This window comes from Sphaerodactylus townsendi, linkage group LG06 (assembly GCF_021028975.2).
Source record: "Sphaerodactylus townsendi isolate TG3544 linkage group LG06, MPM_Stown_v2.3, whole genome shotgun sequence".
In the NCBI taxonomy this organism is placed as follows: domain Eukaryota; kingdom Metazoa; phylum Chordata; class Lepidosauria; order Squamata; family Sphaerodactylidae; genus Sphaerodactylus; species Sphaerodactylus townsendi.
In genome coordinates, this window is record NC_059430.1 from 7,227,654 (window position 1) to 7,251,690 (window position 24,037).

General features: G+C 49.7%; 1 protein-coding gene across 2 annotated transcripts in view; it reads left to right on the forward strand.

Annotated features, from left to right (window-relative positions):
- NET1 (neuroepithelial cell transforming 1) overlaps positions 1 to 15,187 on the forward strand; it is a 121,005-nt gene extending 105,818 nt beyond the window's left edge. For both annotated transcript variants that reach the window (XM_048500614.1, XM_048500615.1), the window contains 6 exons: positions 1,292 to 1,388; positions 2,757 to 2,833; positions 4,256 to 4,513; positions 6,342 to 6,512; positions 11,184 to 11,370; positions 13,094 to 15,187. In XM_048500614.1, coding sequence (XP_048356571.1) covers positions 1,292 to 1,388; positions 2,757 to 2,833; positions 4,256 to 4,513; positions 6,342 to 6,512; positions 11,184 to 11,370; positions 13,094 to 13,491 — 1,188 coding nt within the window. In that variant the 3' untranslated portion in view covers positions 13,492 to 15,187. The remainder of the gene's footprint in view (positions 1 to 1,291; positions 1,389 to 2,756; positions 2,834 to 4,255; positions 4,514 to 6,341; positions 6,513 to 11,183; positions 11,371 to 13,093) is intronic.
- Positions 15,188 to 24,037: the final 8,850 nt, after the last annotated feature.

The following is a 24,037-nucleotide window of genomic DNA, read 5'->3' on the forward strand; positions in this document are numbered from 1 at the left end:
CTCGGAGGGCTCAAGGCTGTTTACAACAATGACAAAACAAGTGGATGCATAAAATACATATAAAGATTAAAAGCAGCGTTCAATTTCCATAAAATTAAAATACAGATGGCATCCAGCTATTAAAAACTCCTACAGAAGGGAACAGCAGGCCTTGGGTTGTTTCCGGGCACCCTATCAGCAGCTGGTCTCCCCAAAAGCCTGGCGGAATAACTCAATCTTGCAGGCCCTGCAGAACTCATTAAGGCACTCCCGCAGGGCCCGGACAGACAGAGGAAGAGCATTCCACCAGGCAGGGGCCCGGGCCGTAAACGCCCTGGCCCTAGTGGAGACCAGCCGCATCATGGAGGGGGGCGGGGATCACCAGCAAATTGGCCTCTGCGGAACGCATGAGAACCCGGCGATGGGGACATATAGGGGCCAGGCGGTCTCGTGGGAAATACGAGGGTCCCCAGACTTTCAAGTGAAGGCCTTGAAGGTTAACACCAATACCTTGAAGACAATCCGGAACTCAACTGGGAGCCAGTGCAAGCGATGCAACACGGGCATGACGTGGTCTCTGAGAATCAGAGTTGCCTTGGTCAGATACCTTGGCATTTCAAAAGCTCATGCCCCCAACATTTTGTTGCTCTCTAACAGTTCTACTGGACTTCGAGTCTTAACAGTTCTACAACACGTCCTTGTAAGAGGAGCTGTCCTGGTTGTTTCTTTCTCTGCTGGATATTCCACGCGCTTCATCCTGCAGGGATTTAGCTACTATAGATAAAATGGCCATACATTTTTAGTGGAGAGTTTGTTTGTTTGTTTATTTATTCGATTTATAGACCGCCCCGTCCCCAAGGGGCTCTGAGCGGTGCACAACATCAATATGTATACAAATAAATAGAGGTTCACAGTAGTGACCACATAATGATCGATACATTAGCTAAAATCCATTAAAATCTATTAAAACAGCGGTCAACATAACAATGGACAGGCGTCCGATAACCCAGTTCGTTAAAATCTCCCCCAAAAGGAGGAGTTGAGAAGAGAGCCGCTCGCTTGGTTTCCTTGGCAGCTTCGAGTGGAAGGGTTCCTATTGACTCAAGGAGTCTGCCGGGAGCTCTGCGCTGTTGGCTGCTTTCTATCAATGGGATCTTTCCTTTCTCAACGGGGCCTTCCCCGGCCTGCGGTGCATATTTTGAGCAGAATCAAATGGGTAAAGCTTTTCTGACTGGTCCAGACGATGGCCTCCAAGCTGCGCCGCTGTACCTTCATGCCTCGTTCTTAACGTTCCGTCGCTTTTTGTCGGCAGGCCTACCACGACCCGATGCTGAAACTGTCCATTATGTCTGAGGAAGAGCTCACCCACATCTTTGGGGACCTGGATTCTTACATCCCTCTGCACGAAGGTAAGTCTGGGAGGGGGGCGATTTGCTTGACGTATCTGAACACTTAAGACACCGTGTTCCCCAAACCGTATCTGAAGCGAGTTACCGACCACGTTGCAAAGGGTTCCTCGCTGTCAGTCTTGGACTGTATAGTGCAGTTCACGCGATGTGTGTGGTATAGTTGTTAAAGAGCAGTGGAATCTAATCTGGAGAACCGGGTTTGATTCCCCAATCTGCCACTTGAGCTGTGGAGATTTATCTGGTGAACCGGATTAACTTGTGCACTCCAACACATGTCAGCTGGGTGACCTTCTTGGACTAGTCATAGATCTTCTGAGCTCTCTCAGCCCCACCCACCTCACAGGGTGTTTGTTGTGAGCAGGGGGGGAGGGAAAGGAAATTGTAAGCCCCCTGGAGTCTCTTTGCAAGAGAGAAAGGGGGGATATAAATCCAAACTCTTCTCTAATCTGGAGAACTGGGTTCAATTCTCTACTTCTCCTCATGAGCAGTGGACTCCTAGCTGATGAACCAGATATGTGGGCTCAGGAATACCTAGGGAAAGGTGTTCCCTAAAGTGTGCAGCCCCTGGACCCTGTAAGAGCCCATGGTGTCGTGGTTAGAGTGTTGGGCCGGGATGTGTGAGACTCGGGTTCAAATCCCCCCCCCCCCGCCGTGGAAGCACACTGGGTGCCTGTGGGCCAGGTGCACACTCTTTATGACCTACTTCAAAAGGTTGTGGTGAGGAGAAGATGGAGGAGAAGAGAAGGATAAGCTGCTTTGGGAAACAGCAGGGTACAAACTGAATAAATGAGGTGGGGCCAGTGGTGGGATCCAAAAATTTTAGTAACAGGTTCCCTCACCAGCCCCCCCCTCAGCAAAGGGGGCAAAGGCGTACCTAGGCAAATCTGAGTTGGATGCCCCCCCATGGGCAGCCACCCCACCACGACCCCCCCCCAATTTTTTTGCACCAGGTCATTTCTAAATCATCATCCCATTATAGAAAATGCCCCAACTCACAAATCTGTACACAGCAATGGTGAAACACACAGGTTCTTTGATAGACCGGTGAGATAAAAGGCACGAAAGGCTGAGAATCCATGAATTGCAGTACCTGAAAGGGATTCACCCAGTTCAGGGAGTGACATTATTAGTCGCAATTGCTATTTGGAACCTTCCCGTTCAAAGGCAGTGTGCCTCTCGGGGAGGCGAGGGCGTGGAGGTGGAAAAGCGGACCCAACTAGCAACCCCTCTCGGCACACACAAATGATTAGTAACCTACTCTCGGGAACTGGTGAGAACCGGCTGGATCCCACCTCTGGAATTGGCTGGACTTGTCTTTTGGAAGGCAGAATTCTTGGTGCCAACACCCCCTCCGTTCTTACCTTTTAGACCTTCTGGCCAGACTGGCTGAAGCAACGAGACCGGACGGCACAGTGGCGCAAATCGGGCCCATTCTCGTGAAGTGGGTGAGTCGACTCCCGGCTACTTCCCTCCTCTGCCTTAGAACAACTTGTTTGCTGGGAAGCTGCGAGTTCCGGAAACCTGGTGCAGGTCTCACAAAATGAGTCTGTGTTGCAGCCTGGCAGTTTGAGGCCTAAACCAGGGGTGTCCAATTCTGGCCCTCCAGATGTTCATGGACTACGGTTCCTGGGGCTGATGGGAATCGTAGTCCATGAACATCTGGAGAGCTAGAGTGGACACCCCTGACCTAATCCCGTGGTGGCGAACCTTTTGCACTCCAGATGTTATGGACTACAATTCCCATCAGCCCCTGCCAGCATGGCCAATTGGCCATGCTGGCAGGAGCTGATGGGAATTGTAGTCCATAACATCTGGAGTGCAAAAGGTTCGCCACCACTGACCTAATCCATGCCTGTTTCTGTAAGGCTACGTGTTATCTGCTTGTTAAGAGAGCGAGGGCTAGTGGTTAGAGAACAAGGGCCTCAAATACTTCCCCAGTTGCCTCTGTACAATTTTTTTTCAATTTATGAAAACTTTTATATCCTGCTGTCCTCGTGGTTCAAAGAGGGCTGCAATAATAGTTAAACACCAGAAATAAAATAGCAAACCCGAAATGCCCATTGAGTCTCCTTCGGGAGGCAATCCTTGTCTGTCAAGCTCTGTTGCCCGTTTTTCAGGCAGGTGTAATACTGGGCTACCTAACAGAACTATTGAATTTGGATTACTAAGCGAAGTGTACTTTGTTGAGTGTAATGGTGGATCCAATCTTCTAGTGCCATGGTGGCGAACCTTTGGCACTCCAGATGTTATGGACTACAATTCCCATCAGCCCCTTCCAACATGGCCAATTGTGGCTGATGAGAATTGTAGTCCATGAACATCTGGAGAGCCACAGGTTGCAGACTCCTGGTAGACCGACCCACACACTGCTACCTCAGCATATCTTGGCTGGAGGGGCTGATGGGAATTGTAGTCCATAACATCTGGAGTGCCAAAGGTTCGCCACCACTGTGCTAGTGGCTGCATTTTCCCTGGAGGACAGCGCCACTGTTAGTTGAATGGATCCATAGTCTATTGTTACACACACACACCCCCTTACAGAGAAAAGAACAAAATGCGGTGAGACACGGGGAACTCTGAAATCCTCTTACAGGGCCACGTTCCTTTCACGTCTTTCGCCACAAGGCCAAACTGGCATCTCTTCAACGAGAGCTGGACGTGAACCTCAGAGGAACGGGGGCCCAAATTCCCCTCCCCTCCCTTCCTTCCGTCCTCTCACTGCTGTTTTGCACAGTTCAATGAGTGCAGTTCCTCAAAAAACACACCGGCAACGCTGTAAAGCACCCTGTCGAGAAAAGAGGAAGCCGCTCAGCTCATTCATGCTTTCGAAAGAGCCGCGAGCAAACGCTGTGTCATCCTCTTTGCAGCTGCCGGGACTGAACGCGTACAAGGCCTACTGCAGCAACCAGTTGGCGGCGAAGGCCCTCCTGGACCAGAAGAAGCAAGACCCGAGAGTGCAGGATTTTCTCCAGCGCTGCCTCGAGTCTCCCTTCAGCCGCAAGCTGGATCTCTGGAGCTTCCTGGACATCCCACGGAGTCGTCTGGTGAAGTACCCTCTGCTCTTGAAGGAGATCTACAGGCATACGCCCAACGATCATCCGGACGTCCAGGTCCTGGAAGAAGCGGTAAGCGAGTCCTGGTTGACCCCTGACGAACAAAAAACCCTTTGATACTTAATGGGCCTTCCCTTGCGGGCCTTCCCTTGCAACTGATCCGGAAGCTGAAGCTGGTCCAGAATGCGGCGGCCCGGCTTTTGACAGGTGGTGATTATTCAGATCACATCACCCCTGTGCTGCGCCGCCTGCACTGGCTCCCAGTGGAGTTCCGGATCGTTTTCAAGGTGTTGGTATTGACCTTTAAGGCCTAACGCAGCATGGGGCCCACATACCTACGGGACCGCATCACCCCTTATGTCCCACATAGGCCCCTACGATCGATGGCGGCAGAACTGCTGGAGACCCCTGGCCCTGCGACGATGCGACTGGCCTCGACCCGGTCCAGGGCCTTTACGGCTCTGGCCCCTGCCTGGTGGAATGCTCTACCTCCAGCTGTCCGGGCCCTGCGGGACCTTGGCGAGTTCCGCAGGGCCTGTAAGACAGAGCTATTCCACCGGGCTTTTGGAGGGGCCGGCCGCGTTCCACCGCTCCCTGTTGAAACTGAAATCAAAGCTGCCTGTCAGTGCCACCTTGGTTTATTTATTATTGTTATTAATTGCTGCTGAATTTTAATGAGTTAAATTTTATGCTGTATCAATTTGCTGTTGGAAACAGCTGTGTTGTGAGCCGCCTCGAGCCCTTCGGGGATGAGGCGGCCTATAAATTTAGATGATGATGATGATGATGATGATGATGATGATGATGATGATGATGATGATGATGATGATCCCCGCGAAGATCAACAGCAGATCTCAATAGTGGCTCGTTAATTTGATCCATGGTTGAAATGGGCAGGCTGCAGTTGGAAGCATCTCCCGCCCAGCAGGGCTATTCTATAGCACTGGGAATGTAGCAGTGACCGTAGAGCAGTGGTTCTCAACCTGGGGGTCGGGACCCCTTTGGGGGTCGAACGACCCTTTCACAGGGGTCGCCTAGGACTCTCTGCATCAGTGTTCTCCATCTGCAAAATGGATAAATGTTAGGGTTGGGGGTCACCACAACATGAGGAGCTGTATTAAAGGGTTGCGGCATTAGGAAGGTTGAGAACCACTGCCACAGAGGCAGATAGCTTTAGAGGGGGATTAGATAGATTTATGGAGCAGAGGTCTATGAGTGGTCAGGCTGAAAATCTGTGACTGGCCCAAGGTCACCCAGCCAGCTTGGATGGCAGAGTGGGAATTCGAACCCAGGCTTCCCAAATCCCAGACCTAGGCTATCATTTTATCTACCACAACATGCTCGCTCTATAGCAGCAGTTCCCAGCCTTTTTCATTCACATACCCCTTGGTAACCCATTTCCCTAACATTTTTACCCCCATATTAGCAAACCCATTATATGATTTTTCCCCCATGTACCCCAAAACGCTGTGGTGTGTACCCTGTTTCCCTGAATATAAGACATCCCCTGAAAATAAGACGTAGTAGAGGTTTTGCTGAAGTGCGAAATATAAGGCATCCCCCGAAAGTACGTCTTGCCAAAGTTTTTGTTTGGAAGCATGCCCGACGAACAGAACACAGAAAAATAAGACATCCCCTGAAAATAAGACATAGCGCATCTTTGAGAGCAAAAATTAATATAAGACACTGTCTTATTTTCGGGGAAACAGATTGGGAACCACTGCTCTACAGCAACGAGACCTCTGAAAACTTTTAAAAAATGTTCCATTCAGTCGAGTAGTGCTCTTTTCCTCTGCCTGCATTGGGATCTGGGATCGCACACTGGTTTCAGCATCCAAAACTAGTGAGGCAAGTAGATTGATCTTCCAGCACCTCTGATCGGCCGATCCATTGCTTGTAGATCTCCATAATCCAAGGAGTCCTGTCCGACATCAACTTGAAGAAAGGGGAATCGGAGTGCCAGTACTACGTCGATAAACTGGAATACCTCGACGAGAAGCAGAAGGACCCACGGATCGAAGCCAGCAAGGTGCTCCTGTGCCACGGAGAACTGAAGAACAAGAATGGCCACGTAAGTCTTTCTTACTAAGCGACAGAGGGGGTGGCATGAATCATGAATCGGGCGTCTTAGTTGATAGTTCCATGGGAATGTCAACTCAATGCATGGCAGCTGTGAAAAAGGCAAACTCTATGCTGGGGATCATTAGGAAAGGAGTTGATAATAAAACTGCAAAGATTGTCATGCCCTTATATAAAGCAGTGGTGCGACCGCACTTGGAGTACTGTGTTCAGTTCTGGTCGCCACATCTCAAAAAGGATATAGAAGAGATAGAAAAAGTGCAGAGAAGCGCAATGAGGATGATTGAGGGACTAGAGCGCCTTCCTTATGAGGAGAGGCTGCAGCGTTTGGGACTCTTTAGTTTGGAGAGGAGACATCTGAGGGGGGATAGGATTGAAGTCTATAAAATTATGCATGGGGTAGAAAATATGGACAGAGAGGAATTTTTCTCTCTTTCTCACAATACTAGAACCAGGGGGCATTCATTGAAAATGCTGGGGGGAAGAATTAGGACTAATAAAAGGAAACACTTCTTCACGCAACGTGTGATTGGTGTTTGGAATATGCTGCCACAGGAGGTGGTGATGGCCACTAACCTGGATAGCTTTAAAAAGGGTTTGGACAGATTTACGAAGGAGAGGTTGATGTATGGCTACCAATCTTGATCCTCCTTGATCTCAGATTGCAAATGCCTTAGCAGACCAGGTGCTCGGGAGCAGCAGCCGCAGAAGGCCATTGCTTTCACCTCCTGCCTGTGAGCTCCCAAAGGCACCTGGTGGGCCACTGCGAGTAGCAGAGAGCTGGACTAGATGGACTCTGGTCTGATCCAGCTGGCTTGCTCTTATGTTCTTATGCCCCGTTAAAGCCAGCAATTGCTATGGGGTTAGGAATTGAGGGTTCCCTGCCCCGCATTGGGGGTGAGGATTCCCTGGCCCTGCTGCCAATCAGCTGCCCATTGGCGTTACGCCTGGTGTACGCCAGAAGAGGCATCGCCACGTAGCTGGCTATGCCAGGCTAGGCCTGCCCTTGGCCCTTTCCGCACAGCAAACGTATAACGGGTTGCAGTTGGGATAAAATAACCCGTTTTCCTGTTTTTGCGTTCACGTGCATCCGTGCAGGCAGCAATTGCCCACGGAAACAATCCTGGTTGCTGTCGCACCTTCACATGGAGACACATCTCCTTTAATTTACTTCCCGCCCATGGGTAGCTACGCAGGCATGCACAAATGAAACCCCACGGCCATGCCGATGCCTCACGATACAGCCATCTGCACCTGCGTTGCTACGCAGATTTATGCCGCGAAATATTTTAAAAAGAAAAACGGAGGCAAATAAAACGCCTCCTGCCCGGCCATTCGCTCGCAAGCGGCTGCAACCCGAGATTTTTGAAAAGGCTCGCGAATAGCGTGATTCTCAAAAAATCCAGTTTGGAGGAAATAATAAATGGCAGACTCATTTTAGGGGCGAGATCTGTGTGAAGCCTGTTCCCCCCCCCCCCCCAAGTTTTAACCATCCTACACCCATGCTTATTTACCTGTGTGGAGGGGCCCCTTGTTACCAGTAAATTCCCCCCACATCCAGTTGCTGGGGGGAAGGAACCTAGCACCCCAGGTAGGAGAGCACCCCAGCCAATCGCAGGCTGAAATGTTCAAGAATGCACTCTAAGAACATAAGAACAAGCCAGCTGGATCAGACCAGAGTCCATCTAGTCCAGCTCTCTGCTACTCGCAGTGGCCCACCAGGTGCCTTTGGGAGCTCACATGCAGGAGGTGAAAGCAATGGCCTTCTGCGGCTGCTGCTCCTGAGCACCTGGTCTGTTAAGGCATTTGCAATTTGAGATCAAAGAGGATCAAGATTGGGAGCCATAGATCGACTTCTCCTCCATAAATCTGTCCAAACCCTTTTTAAAGCTATCCAGGTGAGTGGCCATCACCACCTCCTGTGGCAGCATATTCCAAACACCAATCACACGTTGCTTGAAGAAGTGTTTCCTTTTATTAGTCCTAATTCTTCCCCCCAGCATTTTCAATGGATGCCCCCTGGTTCTAGTATTGTGAGAAAGAGAGAAACATTTCTCTCTGTCCACATTTTCTACCCCATGCATCATTTTATAGACTTCACTCTGACACGTGTTCTTGGTGAAGAGCAAGGACCAGACCCGAAGGCTGAGTTCCTTTTTTGTTAAAGGGAAAGCTCTGAATCAGAGTTCCTTTTTTTTTCCTCCGCAGCCTTTTGGCGCCAGGTTTGGCCCTGGGATTTGAAATAACCCGTTAAGAAAGCCCCAGACCAGACAGCCCTCCGAGACTAAAAGCCGGGCTGGCGTCCGTCCAGTCTTTCGGAGGGTTGTGAAATAACGAGCGTGGAATTACCGCAGCGAGCCTGACATGTGTTTCACGGTTGCTTGAAAAGCATTTCCTGAGCGTTCCCAGTGATGTAAGGCGGCCCTGAAGTCTTCCAGACACGCAAGCCCTTGAGCTGAAGCGAGCCGTCGGCAGTTTTTTTAAAGTCTCAACTCAGCCGGATTTAAAGGCGTGGCTGGTGCGGCTGCTCAAAAAATAGAAGCTGGAACCCGAAAGGGGGCGCGGGGGGTGGGGTGGCCTTTTCCCCCATCGGAAGACGTCCGGTCACAGCGTCGGCATAATCTTGTCTCATTTGGCGCCAAGACAATCCCTTGAGCTTACCTGGTGATAGAAAACGTCCCATAGGAGTGGCAACAGTCCTGCCTCGCCAGGCACAGAGGTCTCCCAGCTGGTGCCCCCGGGGGCCATTACCTCTGCCAACCCCTTTCCTGGCCCCCACCAAGTGGTTAGGGCCAGGTGGTGCTTTTGCCCAGCAAACCTCCTGATTGGCTGTGCAGACTTTTCGAAGAAGAAGAAGAGTTTGGATTTATATCCCCCCTTTCTCTCCTGTAAGGAGACTCAAAGGGACTTAGTCTCCTTTCCCTCCCCCCCAAACAAACACCTTGTGAAGTGGGTGGGGCTGAGAGAGCTCCGAAGAACTGTGACTAGCTCAAGGTCACCCAGCTGGCATGTGTTGGGAGTGCACAAGCTAATCTGGTTCCCCAGATAAGTTTCCACACCTCAAGTGGCAGAGCGGGGAATCAAACCCGGTTCTCCAGATTAGAGTGCACCTGCTCTTCGCTACTACACCACACTGGCTCTTTTTAAATGGCGCTTCGCTGCAGCTGCCGCCACAACACAAGGATATCTGTTGTGCAAGCGAAGGTGAGCCGTTCTCTGGCTGGCTCTGCCTCCTGCCGCCGCCGTTCTGTGTCCGTGCCCACTGTGCCGTGCCAGAATCCCAAAGCTCAGAAAGGAGCTTTCCTCCCTATCAGAAGTCACAAGGAGGTGTTTATTTTTAGCCTCCTGTCAGTAGCACAAGAGGCATATTGATACCTGGGGAGGCTCAGCCCAAAAGTCACATATGAAACCAGCGTGGTGTAGTGGTTAAGAGCAGGTGATTTTAATCTGGAGAACCGGATTTGATTCCCCACCCCTCCGCCTGAGTGGCAGAGGCTTATCTGTTGAACCACATGTGTTTCCGCACTCCTACATTCCCGCTTGGCGTCCTTGGGCTAGTCACAGTTCTCTCAGAACTCTCTCAGCCCCACCTACCGACCTCCCAAGGTGTCTGTTGTGGGGAGAGGAGGGGAAAGGAGCTTGCAAGCCACCTTGAATCTCCTTACAGGAGAGAAAGGTGGGCTATAAATCCAAACTCTTCTTCATTGTGTGCTCTTAGCACTAGTGCAGAGGGCTCTATAAGGAAGTGCGGTCTGTCTTTCGCATTGCGTAGTGTTGTTTTCGTTGTTACCTGAATATGGAAACTGCTCACAGGAATGATGCCATGATTACAGCTGCCAGATGGTAGCACTTGTGTTCCTGTTTGTTTCATTGTCTGCCCTCTGTCGTAACAGTGTTGCAGGGTCTTGGGTGGGGATATCTCCAGCCCTCTTGTGTGAGACCCTCCTATCCAGAAAGGCTGCCGTGGGCTATGGCAGAGATGGCGAACCTATGGCATGGGTGCCAGAGGTGGCACTCAGAGCCCTCTCTGTGGGCACGCACAGAGTTCATCATATGGGGGGGGGGAAACACACACACACACACACACACATCTAGGCTGGCCTGGGAAGCTGGGCTCGATTATTAGCATTAAACCTAAGACCTAGTTTTGGGGAAGCAGTGTAGGTAACCCTGTTAAGCGCTGTTAAACCCCACTGATTTTCATGCAAAGAACTAAAGTGCGATCCTTTACCTGGGAGTAAGCTCAGTTGCTGGCAATGGGGCTTGCTTCTGAGTAAACCCTCCTAGGGTTGTGATTCACCCGTTGGAAGAGTCGCACGGTTGCTTCAAAGCAAAGCCACCTTCTACCACTAAGCTTACTCCCAAGCAACGCATGCCTCAGAGCCAACCATTTTTTCTAAACTAAAACCTCAGTATTCAAGTTTAATTGTCATGTTGGCACTTTGCGACACATAAGTGGGTTTTGGGTTGCAGTTTGGGCACTCGGTCTCGAAAAGGTTCTCCATCCCTGGGCTATGGGGTCTGTGCAAGGCAGAGCAGGCGCCCTGTTATTCCCATATTGCGAGTCCCGTTATTGGGAGTGCTGATCCCAGTGGCAGGTGATCTGTCTGTTGGCTAAAGGCACGGAGCCAGGTGCTCACCCGAATCTTCCTCTCTCCCTTAGAAGCTCTACGTCTTCCTCTTCCAAGATATCCTGGTTCTGGCTCGGCCCGTCACGCGCAACGAGCGGCATTCTTATCAAGTGTACCGCCAGCCGATACCTGTTCAGGACCTGGTTCTGGAGGATTTGCAAGACGGCGACGTGAAGATGGGGGGATCCTTCCGGGGTGCATTTGGCAATTCCGATAAAGGTAAGGCGCGCATCCATGCCTCTTCTGGGTGACTTTAGGCTAGTCACAGCTCTACGGAGCTCTCTCAGCCCCACCTACCTCACAGGGTGTTTGTTGTGAGGGGGGAAGGGCAAGGAGATTGTAAGCCCCTTTGAGTCTCCATCAGGAGAGAAAGGGGGGACATAAATCCAAACTCCTCCTCCTCCTCCTCCTCCTCCTCTTCTTTCCCCACCTGCTTCAGTAGCCAAAGCCTGAAATCTATGCATCTCTCACCCCAAGAGCTGTATCTCTGCCCCCTCTTTTCCCGGATTGCAGAGTGTCAGATGGATTAAGGCTTAGCAAGTCGCGGAATCTCCTTGTCTGAGACATAGCTAAAAACAAATGAGTTGAATGGACAACTGGAAATTTCATATTTTAGAAGAGGTTTCTGCCTGTCCGAATCTAGTTTGGCATTGTAGATCACAGCTGTAGCCCTCAGCCTCTATGCCCTGTTGTTAAACCTCCAGAGAGAACTGGTTGGCCACTGTGAGATACTGGATGCTAGACTAGATGGACCTTCGCCGGTCTGATCCAGCAGGGCTGCTCTTATGTTCTTCAGATGCTGGATTAGCTGGTCCACAAATCTGATTCAGCAAGGCTCGTATAGAGGCCTTGACCTCTGTGTCCTGTTGTTAGACGTGCAGAGGAACTGGCAGGCCACTGTGTGAGGCAGGATGCTGCACTAGATGGACGACTGGTCTGATCCAGCAGGGTTCTTGTGATGTTCTCATGAAGCTTTGGCCTCTGTGCCCTGTCGTTGGACCCCCAGAGGAACTGACTGGCCGCTGTGTGAGGCAGGGTGCTGCACTAGATGGGTCCTCACTGGTCTGATCCAGCAGGGCTGGTGTTCTTATGACCTGTGTGTCCTGTTGTTGGCCCTTCAGAGGAACTGGTTGGCCACTGTGTAAGATGGGACCTTGGACTAGATGGGCCACTGGGCTGATCCGCAGGGCAGTGCGGGAGAGAAGACCTTGGAGAGTTGCTGCCAATCCGAGTAGACCAGGGGTCTGCAACCTGCAGCTCTCCAGATATTCGTGGACTACAAATCCCATCAGCCCCTGCCATCATGGCCTATTGGCCATGCTGGCAGGGGCTGATGGGAATTGGCAGGGGCTGATGGGAATTGTAGTTCATGAACATCTGGAGAGCTGCAAGTTGCAGACCCCTGGAGTAGCCAGTACAAACCCTGATGGACTGGTGGCCCTCTTCACTATAAAGGCACCTTCATGCGTTCATATATATTTCTTCAGGAGACCCAAAGCCACGGCTGGTTTATTTGAAACATTTGTGAGCCCCCATCCTACCTGACGAGTTCAAGCTGCCTTACAATGTAAACAACAATATACATATAAAGAGATCGATAGTTTTGAGAGCCGACCCCTCCCGCTCACGTCCTGTTTCCTCCTCCAGTAGTGGCGTAGGAGGTTAAGAGCTTGTGTATCTAATCTGGAGGAACCGGGGTTGATTCGGCTGCCTGAGCTGTGGAGGCTTATCTGGGGAATTCAGATTAGCCTGGGCACTCCCACACACGCCAGCTGGGTGACCTTGGGCTAGTCACAGCTTCTCGGAGCTCTCTCAGCCCCGCCTACCTCACAGGGTGTTTGTTGTGAGGGGGGAAGGGCAAGGAGATTGTCAGCCCCTTTGAGTCTCCTGCAGGAGAGAAAGGGGGGCTATAAATCCAAACTCTTCTTCTTCTTCTTCCTAGCCAAGAACATCTTCCGCGTCCGCTCCAGAGACCCCTCCCCGGGCCAGTCGCACACGCTCCAGGCCAATGACATCTTCCACAAGCAGCAGTGGTTCAACTGCATCCGCTCGGCCGTCGCGCCCTACCAGCCACCCGTCGGGACCCCGGAGCTGAAGGACCTGCCCAAGCTCAGCGAGGAGGCGGAAGAGAACAACCCCTCGGTGTCCAGCGCCAAAATCCAGCGGCGGCAATCCACCCTCTGCCACATGGAGCTGGACGAGAACAGCTCCGAGTGTGGCTCTGGGACGGACACGAGCGAGGAGCCCAAGGCCGCCAGAAGCTTCCGGATACACTCGGGGCTCCGCCGGACGAGGGAGAAGGCCCGGCTGAGCTGCAAACGGAAAGAGACTCTGGTGTGAAGAAGCCGCCGCTGCCTCCTTCTCTGAAGGCCTTTTCTCCACTGTTTATTTATAAATAAGAAAGTGTACATTTTCTTTCCTGTCATGCGAGAAGGGCAGGGATTGCTCTTCTGAAAATACCTTTTTTGGGGGGGGTGGGGTTTTCTGTGTGAGGGTATGTGTTGTTGTTTTTTCCTTGTATGGCAGCTACTGGTTCTCAGCAACCGTTGTTCAACTGGAGTCTGAGTCTGATTAAAAAAAAATAAGGATTGTGATTTTTTGTTCCATGGGCAGTCAAAGACTCCAAAGTTCTCAAAAGTGTTATTTTGTGTGTGTGTGTGGGGGGGGGGGGGGCAGCATTTTGGAACAGGCCACAGTGCTCACGGGACGATTCTGTAAGATGTCCACATTTTTTGTGCTTTGTAGTACAAAGGAAACATCCTCCTTAAACATCTGGCGGCCGGCCGGCCCCCACCCACCCGATCAGCTTTGCAAAATGATGGGAATTTAAAATTGGAGTATTCTGGAGTGTTGTGTTGCTTCCAGTATGAGATAGCGCAGCTCTAATGGATACAACAGTCCACCAGATCTGGAGCAGTCGAGTGAAAGCCAATGTGACTACTCTAGAGGAAATGGCCTAGATCCCGCAGTTTGTATTCCTTAAGCAAAGACTCCTGTGTTTGAACAGATTCTCTGTTCTGCTGACTGGAATTTCCTGTCTCCCTTTTTATTGTTTTGTTGTACATTCCTTCTGTGAATTGACACTACCTGCCTGGAATTCAATCTTTTTTTTTATTACCGTTATTATTATTATTATTTGAATTAAGTTCGTGGAGATTTCTTTTTGTACTTTGTCAGTGTATTTCTCAGTTTGGGTTCTCTCCCCCCCCCCTTCTTTTTAAGTACTTGATGGTGTGTTTAAGTTTGTCATGTATATTTCAAAGCCAGTTCCAAACTTTTACCATGTGAAAAAAGCCATAATACTCATGAGCCAGTCGGAAACGGTAGAGCCGAGTTCCCACCTTCCAACTGGGCTAGAGTGGCTGTACCATTAAAGTAGGTCTAGACCTGCCCGGAGGGGGTGGGGGGTGGGGGCGGGCAGCGTTGCAACCCCCTTTCTGTTTAAAGGCCCCGGAGAACCGCTCTGATCAGGAAGAGACCATTTTAACAGGTGGGCTGGATTGTTTGTAGCATTTTGGGATGGACGCAGCAGGCCTGTTCTAGAGCCGTTTGTTCCGAAAGGGAACCGCAGTAGACAGCCCAGAAAGGTTTAGGAATGTAGCAGAAGAGTCGAGCAAAGGGAAAAGTAGACCATGAAGAGTGGGAAAGGATGAGGTCGTTCAGTAAGGTCGTGAAATGACCTATGCCAAGGAGAAAAGCTCAGGGTATGTTGTAAGAAGGTTGGGAAGAGGTATCAGCAGAGCAGCAGGGAAAAGGAAATGATAAGGTCTGTGTACTTGGAAGTTTTTGGGAGGGGGCCCAGAGTTTAGGGGAGGGCCCTTTCCTTCAGTTATTTTGCAAATTAGCAGCGAGCAGGCCTGTGCGGTTCTAATAACATGAGCACCCAATCACACCACCCTCAAGCGCAACCCAGAAATGGTCCCGGCAATGCAGTTCCGGAAGCAAATGTAAATAAGCAACCAAAGCAACGTGGTGCTCTGTAAATGTCTGTACAGCGTCGGTACCGGAGTACAATTAAACTCTTTTGGCAAAAGTTCTCAGGTTGTTTTCTTACTGCGGAGACCGGGGGGGGGGGGGTGCGTTTGGCGTTCAGTTCTCCTGAGTGAGACCCCCACAGAATATAACATCGGTATGGTTCAAACACAGCGAACGTCTCTGCCCAAGAATCGGTCCTCGTTTTGTACAGTTTGTGTCATGTCTCAAGAAACAGGAGTCGGAGGAACAAAACATAGTACTTTATTCCATAGCTGCTACTCACACATAGCTTAAAATCACTCTGCAGCTGTGCTCAATATAACACACTTACTAATTACCAATTACAGTGCAACAGCTGCAGACTCTTAAAACCATACAATACATTACACCCCTTCCCCCTAACTCCTGTAATAATCTGGTGGGATTCTCTTAACCGCTGCGTATCGCTCCTCAGCTCCCGCTTCTGGCTCCTGAGTCTGTGTTTGTTCCTGGTTCTGCAAAACAATTGGACCCTTTGCTGTTTCCTTATCCACTGCATCTCCGTCCTGCGCCCTTAACAGCCCCAGGTTCCTCGGCACCTGGACAATTGGACTGTTACTGCTTCACTCATCCTGCAGGCTCCAATTCCTGCCCCCTTAACGCCTCTAGATTCCTCAAGGACCTGGGGTTCCCTGATCTACCCTGTTGGACCTGGCACTCTCTTCCTTACTTGGTCAACATGTTCCTGCCGGGATCCACCTGCCCTTCTTCAGTTTCCACCCTATAAGACAAGGGCCCTGTTGGCTGCCTTCACAACTGCTTTGGGACCCAACACGGATTCCGTGCTCCATAATTTCGGACCATACACCGTGTCATAAAGCCTATCAAATGTCCGAGGGTGCTTTCCAACACTTAGTGCTTCTTTTAGGGCGTCGATCATCAACTGGAATCGGGATGCATTAGGTCCAGCAACGTCGTAAAGTTTCCGATTCATTAGCAACTCCCCATGCAGGACTCCTCCCGGTGGCTGTGCCGCGGGTGTTTATGTGCTGTGTTAACAAAAAAATTCGGTAGCCAACCACGACGGTGCCAATCCCCTCTACTATTACGCGCGCAATGCGTAATCAGCCTTGTTGTTATCGCATCCATCCTTTCTGCCTGCCCATTCGTAGCGGATGAGAAGTGGGCGAAGTCACTCTGGCGAATAACACCATTAGCCAGGAATACTCAGTAAACTCCTTAGATACAAACGCTGTCCCATTATCCGGATACCACCGCATTATCCGGGAGGCCATGGGGTTTTACCAGTAATAACCTACGCCCAGTGCCCTAATTACTGTTTGTGATGTCATTGACATTACTGGAAAACACTACTTCCTAGCCATTTGGGAATATGAATCCACTACAATGAGAAACACCTGGCCCTGGAAGGAAAGCGCCCTGCAAAATCAATACGTGTACCCTTGACCACGGTCTTTTTGTGGACTTCCCATTGATAGGTAGGGGCCTGAGGTGGGAAGGGCAGGCCTGCGTTATCTGACACTCCCTGCACCTGGCCACCCATTCTTCTTATTTCGCTACCTATCCATCTTTTGGCCACCACACGCCAACTTCACGGGCCAATGCCTTCATTCTCACTATTCTAGGGTGCCCCTACATGCAAGGCCTCCAGCACCCCTAATCCTTAAAAGTTGCTGGATCACCTACTACTCTATTTCCCCACAGTAAGCACCCTTGTGGACGGATATCTCGTGCTGCCTCATTCCAAATGGTCTAAATTTTTCATAACTTCTAACGCAATGGCCAACCCTTTCCATGCTCAATTCAAGACTTCGGGCAAGCACTGGAGTCCTTAGCTGACCTCTCTGCTATTTCTGCGCTTGCACTGGAGGCTCTGATAATGATTCCAACATCAAAGCCTCCTAAAAGTGCGGGGAGTGATCTTCCTCCTCCCTTTTGTGCACTTGGCAAAGCGACTCACCGCGATCCTATACATGCCCAATTTTCTTTCCCGACTGGTAAAGCTGCAAGACCATAATCATATGACATTCAGAAACATTGCCCACCGCAGCATTCTAGGGACAATATCTGTGGTGTCTGGCGCTCTGAGGAAAATAATCCCAACAGCAGCTTATGGTCTTCCGTAACAATCACAAATGGTGCAGCCCATACCACGTAATCAATGAAACTTCTTAACCCCAGCCACTATTGCTAATGCTCTCCTTATCTATTTGCGCATAATTACTTTTCCTCCGTTGCAGACCAACGTCCTAGAATACATCACATAGTGGAGCTTCCGCGCATCATCCTCCAATTGATGGCTCAACACTGCTCCAACTCCACACGGGGAGGCATCATGACGTCAAAATCAATGGCTTCCTCATCAACAAAATGAACCAATACACTTTCTGATGACCAACAATCTTTTGACATCTCGGAATGCCTTCTCATGCTGACTTTGTCCTGCCGTACACTGCCTCGCTTTTATCTAATAAACGGTGCAGTGGGTTTCTACCACTGTGGCCTTATGCTTTAAGAATGAATGAGTAAAAAATTTAGGCTTTAATCCCAAAAATGCTCAGTAGCTCTTGCCTTTTGACTGTGGTGCTGGGAGGGTGCATCCTGGATGGCCCTCACCTTTGCTGATGTCGGGTGGATTCCCCTTTGCATCTACCATGTATCCCAAAGAAACTCATACTTGCGCTTACTCCAAACACACATTTTTCACGCTTTGGACACTGGCAACCCTACATCTGAGAAGCACTGCAGTACTTTCATTGCAGCTGTGGTCATCAGTTCCTCCCTCAGTTGCACCCACTATCAAGACATCATCAAAATACGTATGACTCCCGGCAAGATTTCTTAATATTTCTTCCATCAAACTCTGGAATATCCCAGGAGCTGGCTAATTCACTTCACTCCAAAATTGCAGCCGCTTTACTCTGAATGCCCCTGTGAGTCATCAACAGCCTTCATAGTCTGGGAGCTTCTGCAGTGGCATCATCCAACTTCCATGCTGCTTGGTATGCCCTGCGCTTAGGAATCTAATTTTGCAAAAACTCTTTCCCCCTGCCAATGTTGGCCTAACAACTGACTGACAACTGGCACTGGGTACAGATGTTTCTGCAATGCCTGTTAATTGTGCACTTATAATCAGCACAAATGCGCATTTTCATCCCCATTGGCCTTCAGGGGGTCATTACAATTGAGTTTCCCACTTTGCATTTTACCACTGGCTACCAATATTATTCCCTGTTCACAATAACCGATCTAGTTCTGCATCCACTTTAGGAGCAGCAAATGGAATACGGCGTGATTTTAGACGTATTGGGGGTGGGGTGACTGAAGGATCAAGATACAATGATATAGATGGACCCTTATACTGCCCCAGTCCCTCAGCAAACACACTCTTAAATTCTTCCACTAGCACCTCCCATGTTAACTTGCTAACCTCATGAATTCCAGTAATTGCAATTCCCAACCTCCCAAACCAGTCCAACCCCAAGAGGCTCGTCCGCCTTCCTTCCACTATTAACAATTTCAAACACCCATCAAACATATGATATTTTACATGGACATTTACACATGCCAACCACAGGTACCCTATGTCCTTGATAATCCGTAAGTGGTAAGTCACAAGATTGAATGTCCAAATCACCCTGTGGGCAAAATGTTTTATAAGTGTCCCATGAAACGATGGAGAATGCTGACCCAGAATCCTGGATCTTCACAGTCACCGACAACTTACGCTGAATCTCGGGTTGCACGTGGTTAATTACATCAGCTTCGCGTAAAACACCATCACACTGCTCATGTGGGGGTTGGCCAGTCAAGCCAGGCTACATACATGGGACAGCAAAGGTGCATCCACAGAGTCAATGTAGCAAGATGAGCCCGGGGAACATGTCTTCTTGGTCCCCTGATGCCTTTTTTCTCTGCACCCTCTCCCAATATGCCCCCAATGTTTACAACAGAAACATTGTGCCTCTTTTTTTTTTTAGAATTTACACCTTTCTCTCTCATGGGGCCCACCACAACTCATACATTTCTCTGTTAACATCCTCCCCCTCTGTTGTGGTGGTCTTCCCATCTTCATTGCACCATGCTGCAGTCTCTGAATTTCACCATTACCGAGGTCTACAGTCCCACTTAGCCAGCTGTTTTGCAATCTCATAGTGGGCTCCTGGCTTGTCGCACCTCCCGAGTGAGAGGCTGCAGCAAGTTCAAAATTCAAAGGCTTCTTGGTATGCCGTTTGAAAAGTCAAGTCCTGTCTTTGCCAGCAGCAACTTTTTTTGCAATGGTGCCTCTCTCCAGGGCCACAGACCAGACGATCCCTTAACATTTCTTCCAAATTTGGGAGAAATTACATTGTTGTTATGGCCATGGCATGGTAGAGACTGCGCAACATAATCTGCAATGCTTTCTCTTTAGTCCCCTCCTGAGTCACGTTTATAAAAAACACTCCCGTGCTGGCTATTTCTGGACGGTTTAGGGGAATGAAATGGTTCCTTAATGCAGTCAGTATTTCTACAAAGCGGTGTTGCTGATAAGTCTCTTGGCGCTATCAATGCATGAGGCGAGGTCAAACACCCCTCTCACCACAGAGGCTCTGCAAACGACTTTTGGCTCTTTTTCCTTTCTGGGTCTGTTATGCCATTTGCCAGAAGATAAAAAATTCCAATCGGGCTCTCATAACTCTGCCACTTCAAAGGGAAACTCCCGGAATTAAACTGTTCCAGCTTTAGCCCTTGAAAGGCCATAATTTACTCACAGGCCTTGCTTCACGAAACTTGCTAGACTCGTCATAAGTTTATTGTTGTCGCCAATTGTCGTAATGTCTCAAGAAAACAGGAGTCGGAGGAACAAAACATAGTACTTTATTCCATAGCTGCTACTCACACATAGCTTAAAATCACTCTGCAGCTGTGCTCAATATAACACACTTACTAATTACCAATTACAGTGCAACAGCTGCAGACTCTTAAAACCATACAATACATTACAGTTTGGGGTTGTCATTGTTGGTTGGGAAGGATGCTTCTCGTCAGAATGAGCCCGTTGGATTTGAGCCGTCCCCGTGAGCTTTACTTAACCGGTGACTTGACTTCAAAGCAGATCGTCTACATTACAACACAACTCCTCTTATCTCCCTACCAGTAATAGCAAAGAACTACACAGAGGGGGTGGACGCAAGCATGTATGTCCGAACGAGGCATAAGTGCATCATAAGTCACTTGGCATTGAGTACTGCAATACTGCAGTCAAAACTCTGCTGCCACCTGCGTTCGGTCCTGATAGAAGTCTGCTTCAGGTAGCCGTCACAAGGTTGACTCGGCCTTCCATCCTTCAGGAAGGGATAAAATATAGACGACTGGGGAAGGCAATAGCAAACCATCCCATAAACACAGTCTTGATCATACCACTTTTAGCTTTAAAAGGGGCTTGAGCAGATTGATGGAGGAGAAGTCGATCTATTGCTCCCAATCTTGATCCTCCTTGATCTGAGATGGCAAAAGCCTCAGCAGACCAGGTGCTCAGGAGCAACAGCAGCAGAAGGCCATTGCTTTCACCTGCACGTGAGCTCCCAAAGGCACCTGGTGGGCCACTGCGAGTAGCAGAGAGCTGGACTAGATGGACTCTGGTCTGATCCAGCAGGCTTGTTCTTATGTTCTTAATGTTTCTTGCCCTACACAGTCACCCTAATTCGGCTATAACTTGACACCACATTTCACCGCCAAATCATTTTTGAGGACAAAGGTGGTCTGTAAACGAAGGGAAGTAAAGAAACCGGGAAACTTCAGCATGAGGTTCCAACACCAAGCCACGGCTCATCCTCCACGGGTAGGAGAGACCCTGTTGTGAATTCTGTAGCTTCCATCAAAGGTATTCTTGGCCTTTTCTCCAAATGTGGAGTTTCCCTGGAGCAGGGGTAGGGAACCTGCGGCTCTCCAGATGTTCAGGAACTACAATTCCCATCAGCCCCTACCAGCATGGCCAATTGGCCATGCTGACAGAGGCTGATGGGAATTGTAGTTCCTGAACATCTGGAGAGCCGCAGGTTCCCTCCCCCTGCCCTGGAGGAACCTCTTGTGTTTCTTCGGCAGGCTTCCGTACTTCTTCATCCTGGCTTATCCTTAAAACAGCCCTGAGCCATCAGAGATAGAAAAAGGACAGTGACTAGCCCAAAATCACCCGAATGTTTTAATTCTCACAATACTAGAACCAGGGGGCATCCATTGAAAATGCTGGGGGGTGGGGGATTAGGACTAATAAAAGGAAACACTTCTTCACGCAACGTGTGATTGGTGTTTGGAATATGCTGCCGCAGGAGGTGGTGATGGCCACTCACCTGGATAGCTTTAAAAAGGGCTTGGACAGATTTATGGAGGAGAAGTCGATCTATGGCTCCCAATCTTGATCCTCCTTGATCTGAGATTGCAAATGCCTTAGCAGACCAGGTGCTCGGGAGCAGCAGCAGCAGAAGGCCATTGCTTTCACCTCCTGCACGTCAGCTCCCAAAGGCACCTGGTGGGCCACTGCGAGTAGCAGAGAGCTGGACTAGATGGACTCTGGTCTGATCCAGCTGGCTTGTTCTTATGTTCTTAAGGTGGGGATCGCTTGCAGGTGTTTTGGGGATATCTGGTTGGCCGCTGTTTGAGTTAGGATGTTGGCCTGGGTAGACTACCGGTCTGGCCCACCGCTGCATGTACGTTTCTTGGAATCCACAAATTCTCTCTGAATTTCACGTCGAGCAATATTTTCAGGGGGCAGCTCCTATTTTAACTGAACCCAACGACCAAGTCCCTCTTGAGTTGTGCCTGCTGCTCCTGAAAACGTTCTCAAGACGCGTACGGTGCTAGAACAAGAATCTCAGGACCTGTCAGAAACAAGCAGACCGAATCTCTCCCATTTCCCAGCGCCCTCGGTGCACAGGACTTAAAACATAATCCTGTCTGCCTGCAAAATTGCAACTGGCACGCTCTCTTCAAAGCGCTGTCTGGGTTTCCAGTCTTGCTGTGTCTCGTGTGCGTCGGCAAACATCTGGCTGGGGGGGGGGGGAATGTACAATAATAAGAGAGAGAAACGGGTAATGGAGGCCTAATTGTTCTCAGCTGCTCAACGGCTACATGTCAGATGTCCAGACAGTATGTAACCAGTCAGTGGACCCCATGAAGGGATTCCCCCCCCCCCCAGCCTTAGTAATCATTAACAGCTTTGATTCTCGCTGAGCATGGACCAGACTTGGCCCCGTGGAAAACGTCCCGCCAGCAGAAACAAGCATCTCTGATGTTCCTCAGAATCAAAACCTGCATGCTCTTTGATTTGACTCCAATGGCACCTTAGAGACAAGTTAAGATTTTATGGGTGTACATTTTCGGGAATTAAAGGCCCTGGCTGTTGTGGTTTTTCTGGGGTGCGTGGCCGTGGTCTGGTAGTTTTTGATCCTAGTGTTTCATTCGCATCTATGGCTGGTGATAGGAGGTTGGAGTCGGAGCAACTGGATTGTTCACATCTGCACACATCGTGATGGAACTCATTAACCGAGTAAGTTTAAATGTGATATCCAGTCTTGTCCACAACCTCCTTTTGATTATTGTGTGGGAGGTTCTCAAAGCCCTCTGTAACTTCAGACTTTGCGATAAATAAGCGGGTTTGGGGTTGCAATTTGGACACTTGGTCTCGTAAAGGTTCCCCATCACTGTCATAGGTGGAGGTATTCACTATCCGTTGATTAAGAGGAGCGTCCTGTGAGCTGGAATTATGTGTCACGGTCCTCAAGTTAGAAATGCTTGAGTCTTTAAAAGAACTTTAAAAAGAGTAAAAATACCCCCCCCCCGGTTTGTTTGCACTCCGCCCCTTGAAATGATTCCTGGCTGCCATTTTGTGCTTTGTTCCATTTTTCAAAACCTCTCTGGATATGATGTTTTGATGTTCCAAGGCTTGTGCTGCAATTCTTCATAGGCCGTGCATTCTAAGCTTCGAAGATATCACCCACCCACCCCCATCAACTCTAATGAAAATAAACAGGTGTGGGAAACATTTTAAAGAGACCGTTCAGCCAAATGAAAACGTTTTGGAAACGTTTTCAGAAAAACAATCGCTAAAATCGAGAACGCATTCGAAACAATTTCAAGGCTGGAAATAAAATGTTTTGGGCCAAAAACATGGCAGAACTCCTCGAAGGAAATGTTTTATTTCCTGCCTCAAAATGTTTTATTGTGGTTGTGCAGATAAGGTGGATAAGGCCTGCCAAGGAATGGGTGAAAGGGAACTCCGGCATTTGCTAGGTGACCCCAAAGGCATCCCATCCCCCCATCCTCCAGAACTGGTCAGACGGGTAGATAAGTTACTGACATTTATCTCTTTATCTTGTTTCTTAGCCGCCTCTCCAGAAAACTGCTCATGACACCTTGCAGGGGTTGAAGAAGAAGAAGAAGAAGAGGAGGAGGAGGAGGAGGAGGAGGAGGAGGAGGAGGAGGAGTTTGGATTTATATCCCCCCTTTCTCTCCTGCAGGAGACTCAAAGGGGCTGACAATCTCCTTGCCCTTCCCCCCTCACAACAAACACCCTGTGAGGTAGGTGGGGCTGAGAGAGCTCCAAGAAGCTGTGACTAGCCCAAGGTCACCCAGCTGGCGTGTGTGGGAGTGCCCAGGCTAATCTGAATTCCCCAGATAAGCCTCCACAGCTCAGGCAGCAGAGCCGGGAATCAAACCTGGTTCCTCCAGATTAGATACACAAGCTCTTAACCTCCTACGCCACTGCTGCTCCTACGCCTACAAATATGTAACTCTCATCCTGCGGGGCGGGGTGGAGCAGAGCAGAGGTGCAAACCTCAACAAGGAAGAGAGTCAGAAATCTCCAGGACTGGAATTGTTTGGGTAGTGCCTTCCTCATAACACTGTCTTGCCCCCAGGACCTAGCCCTGCACGT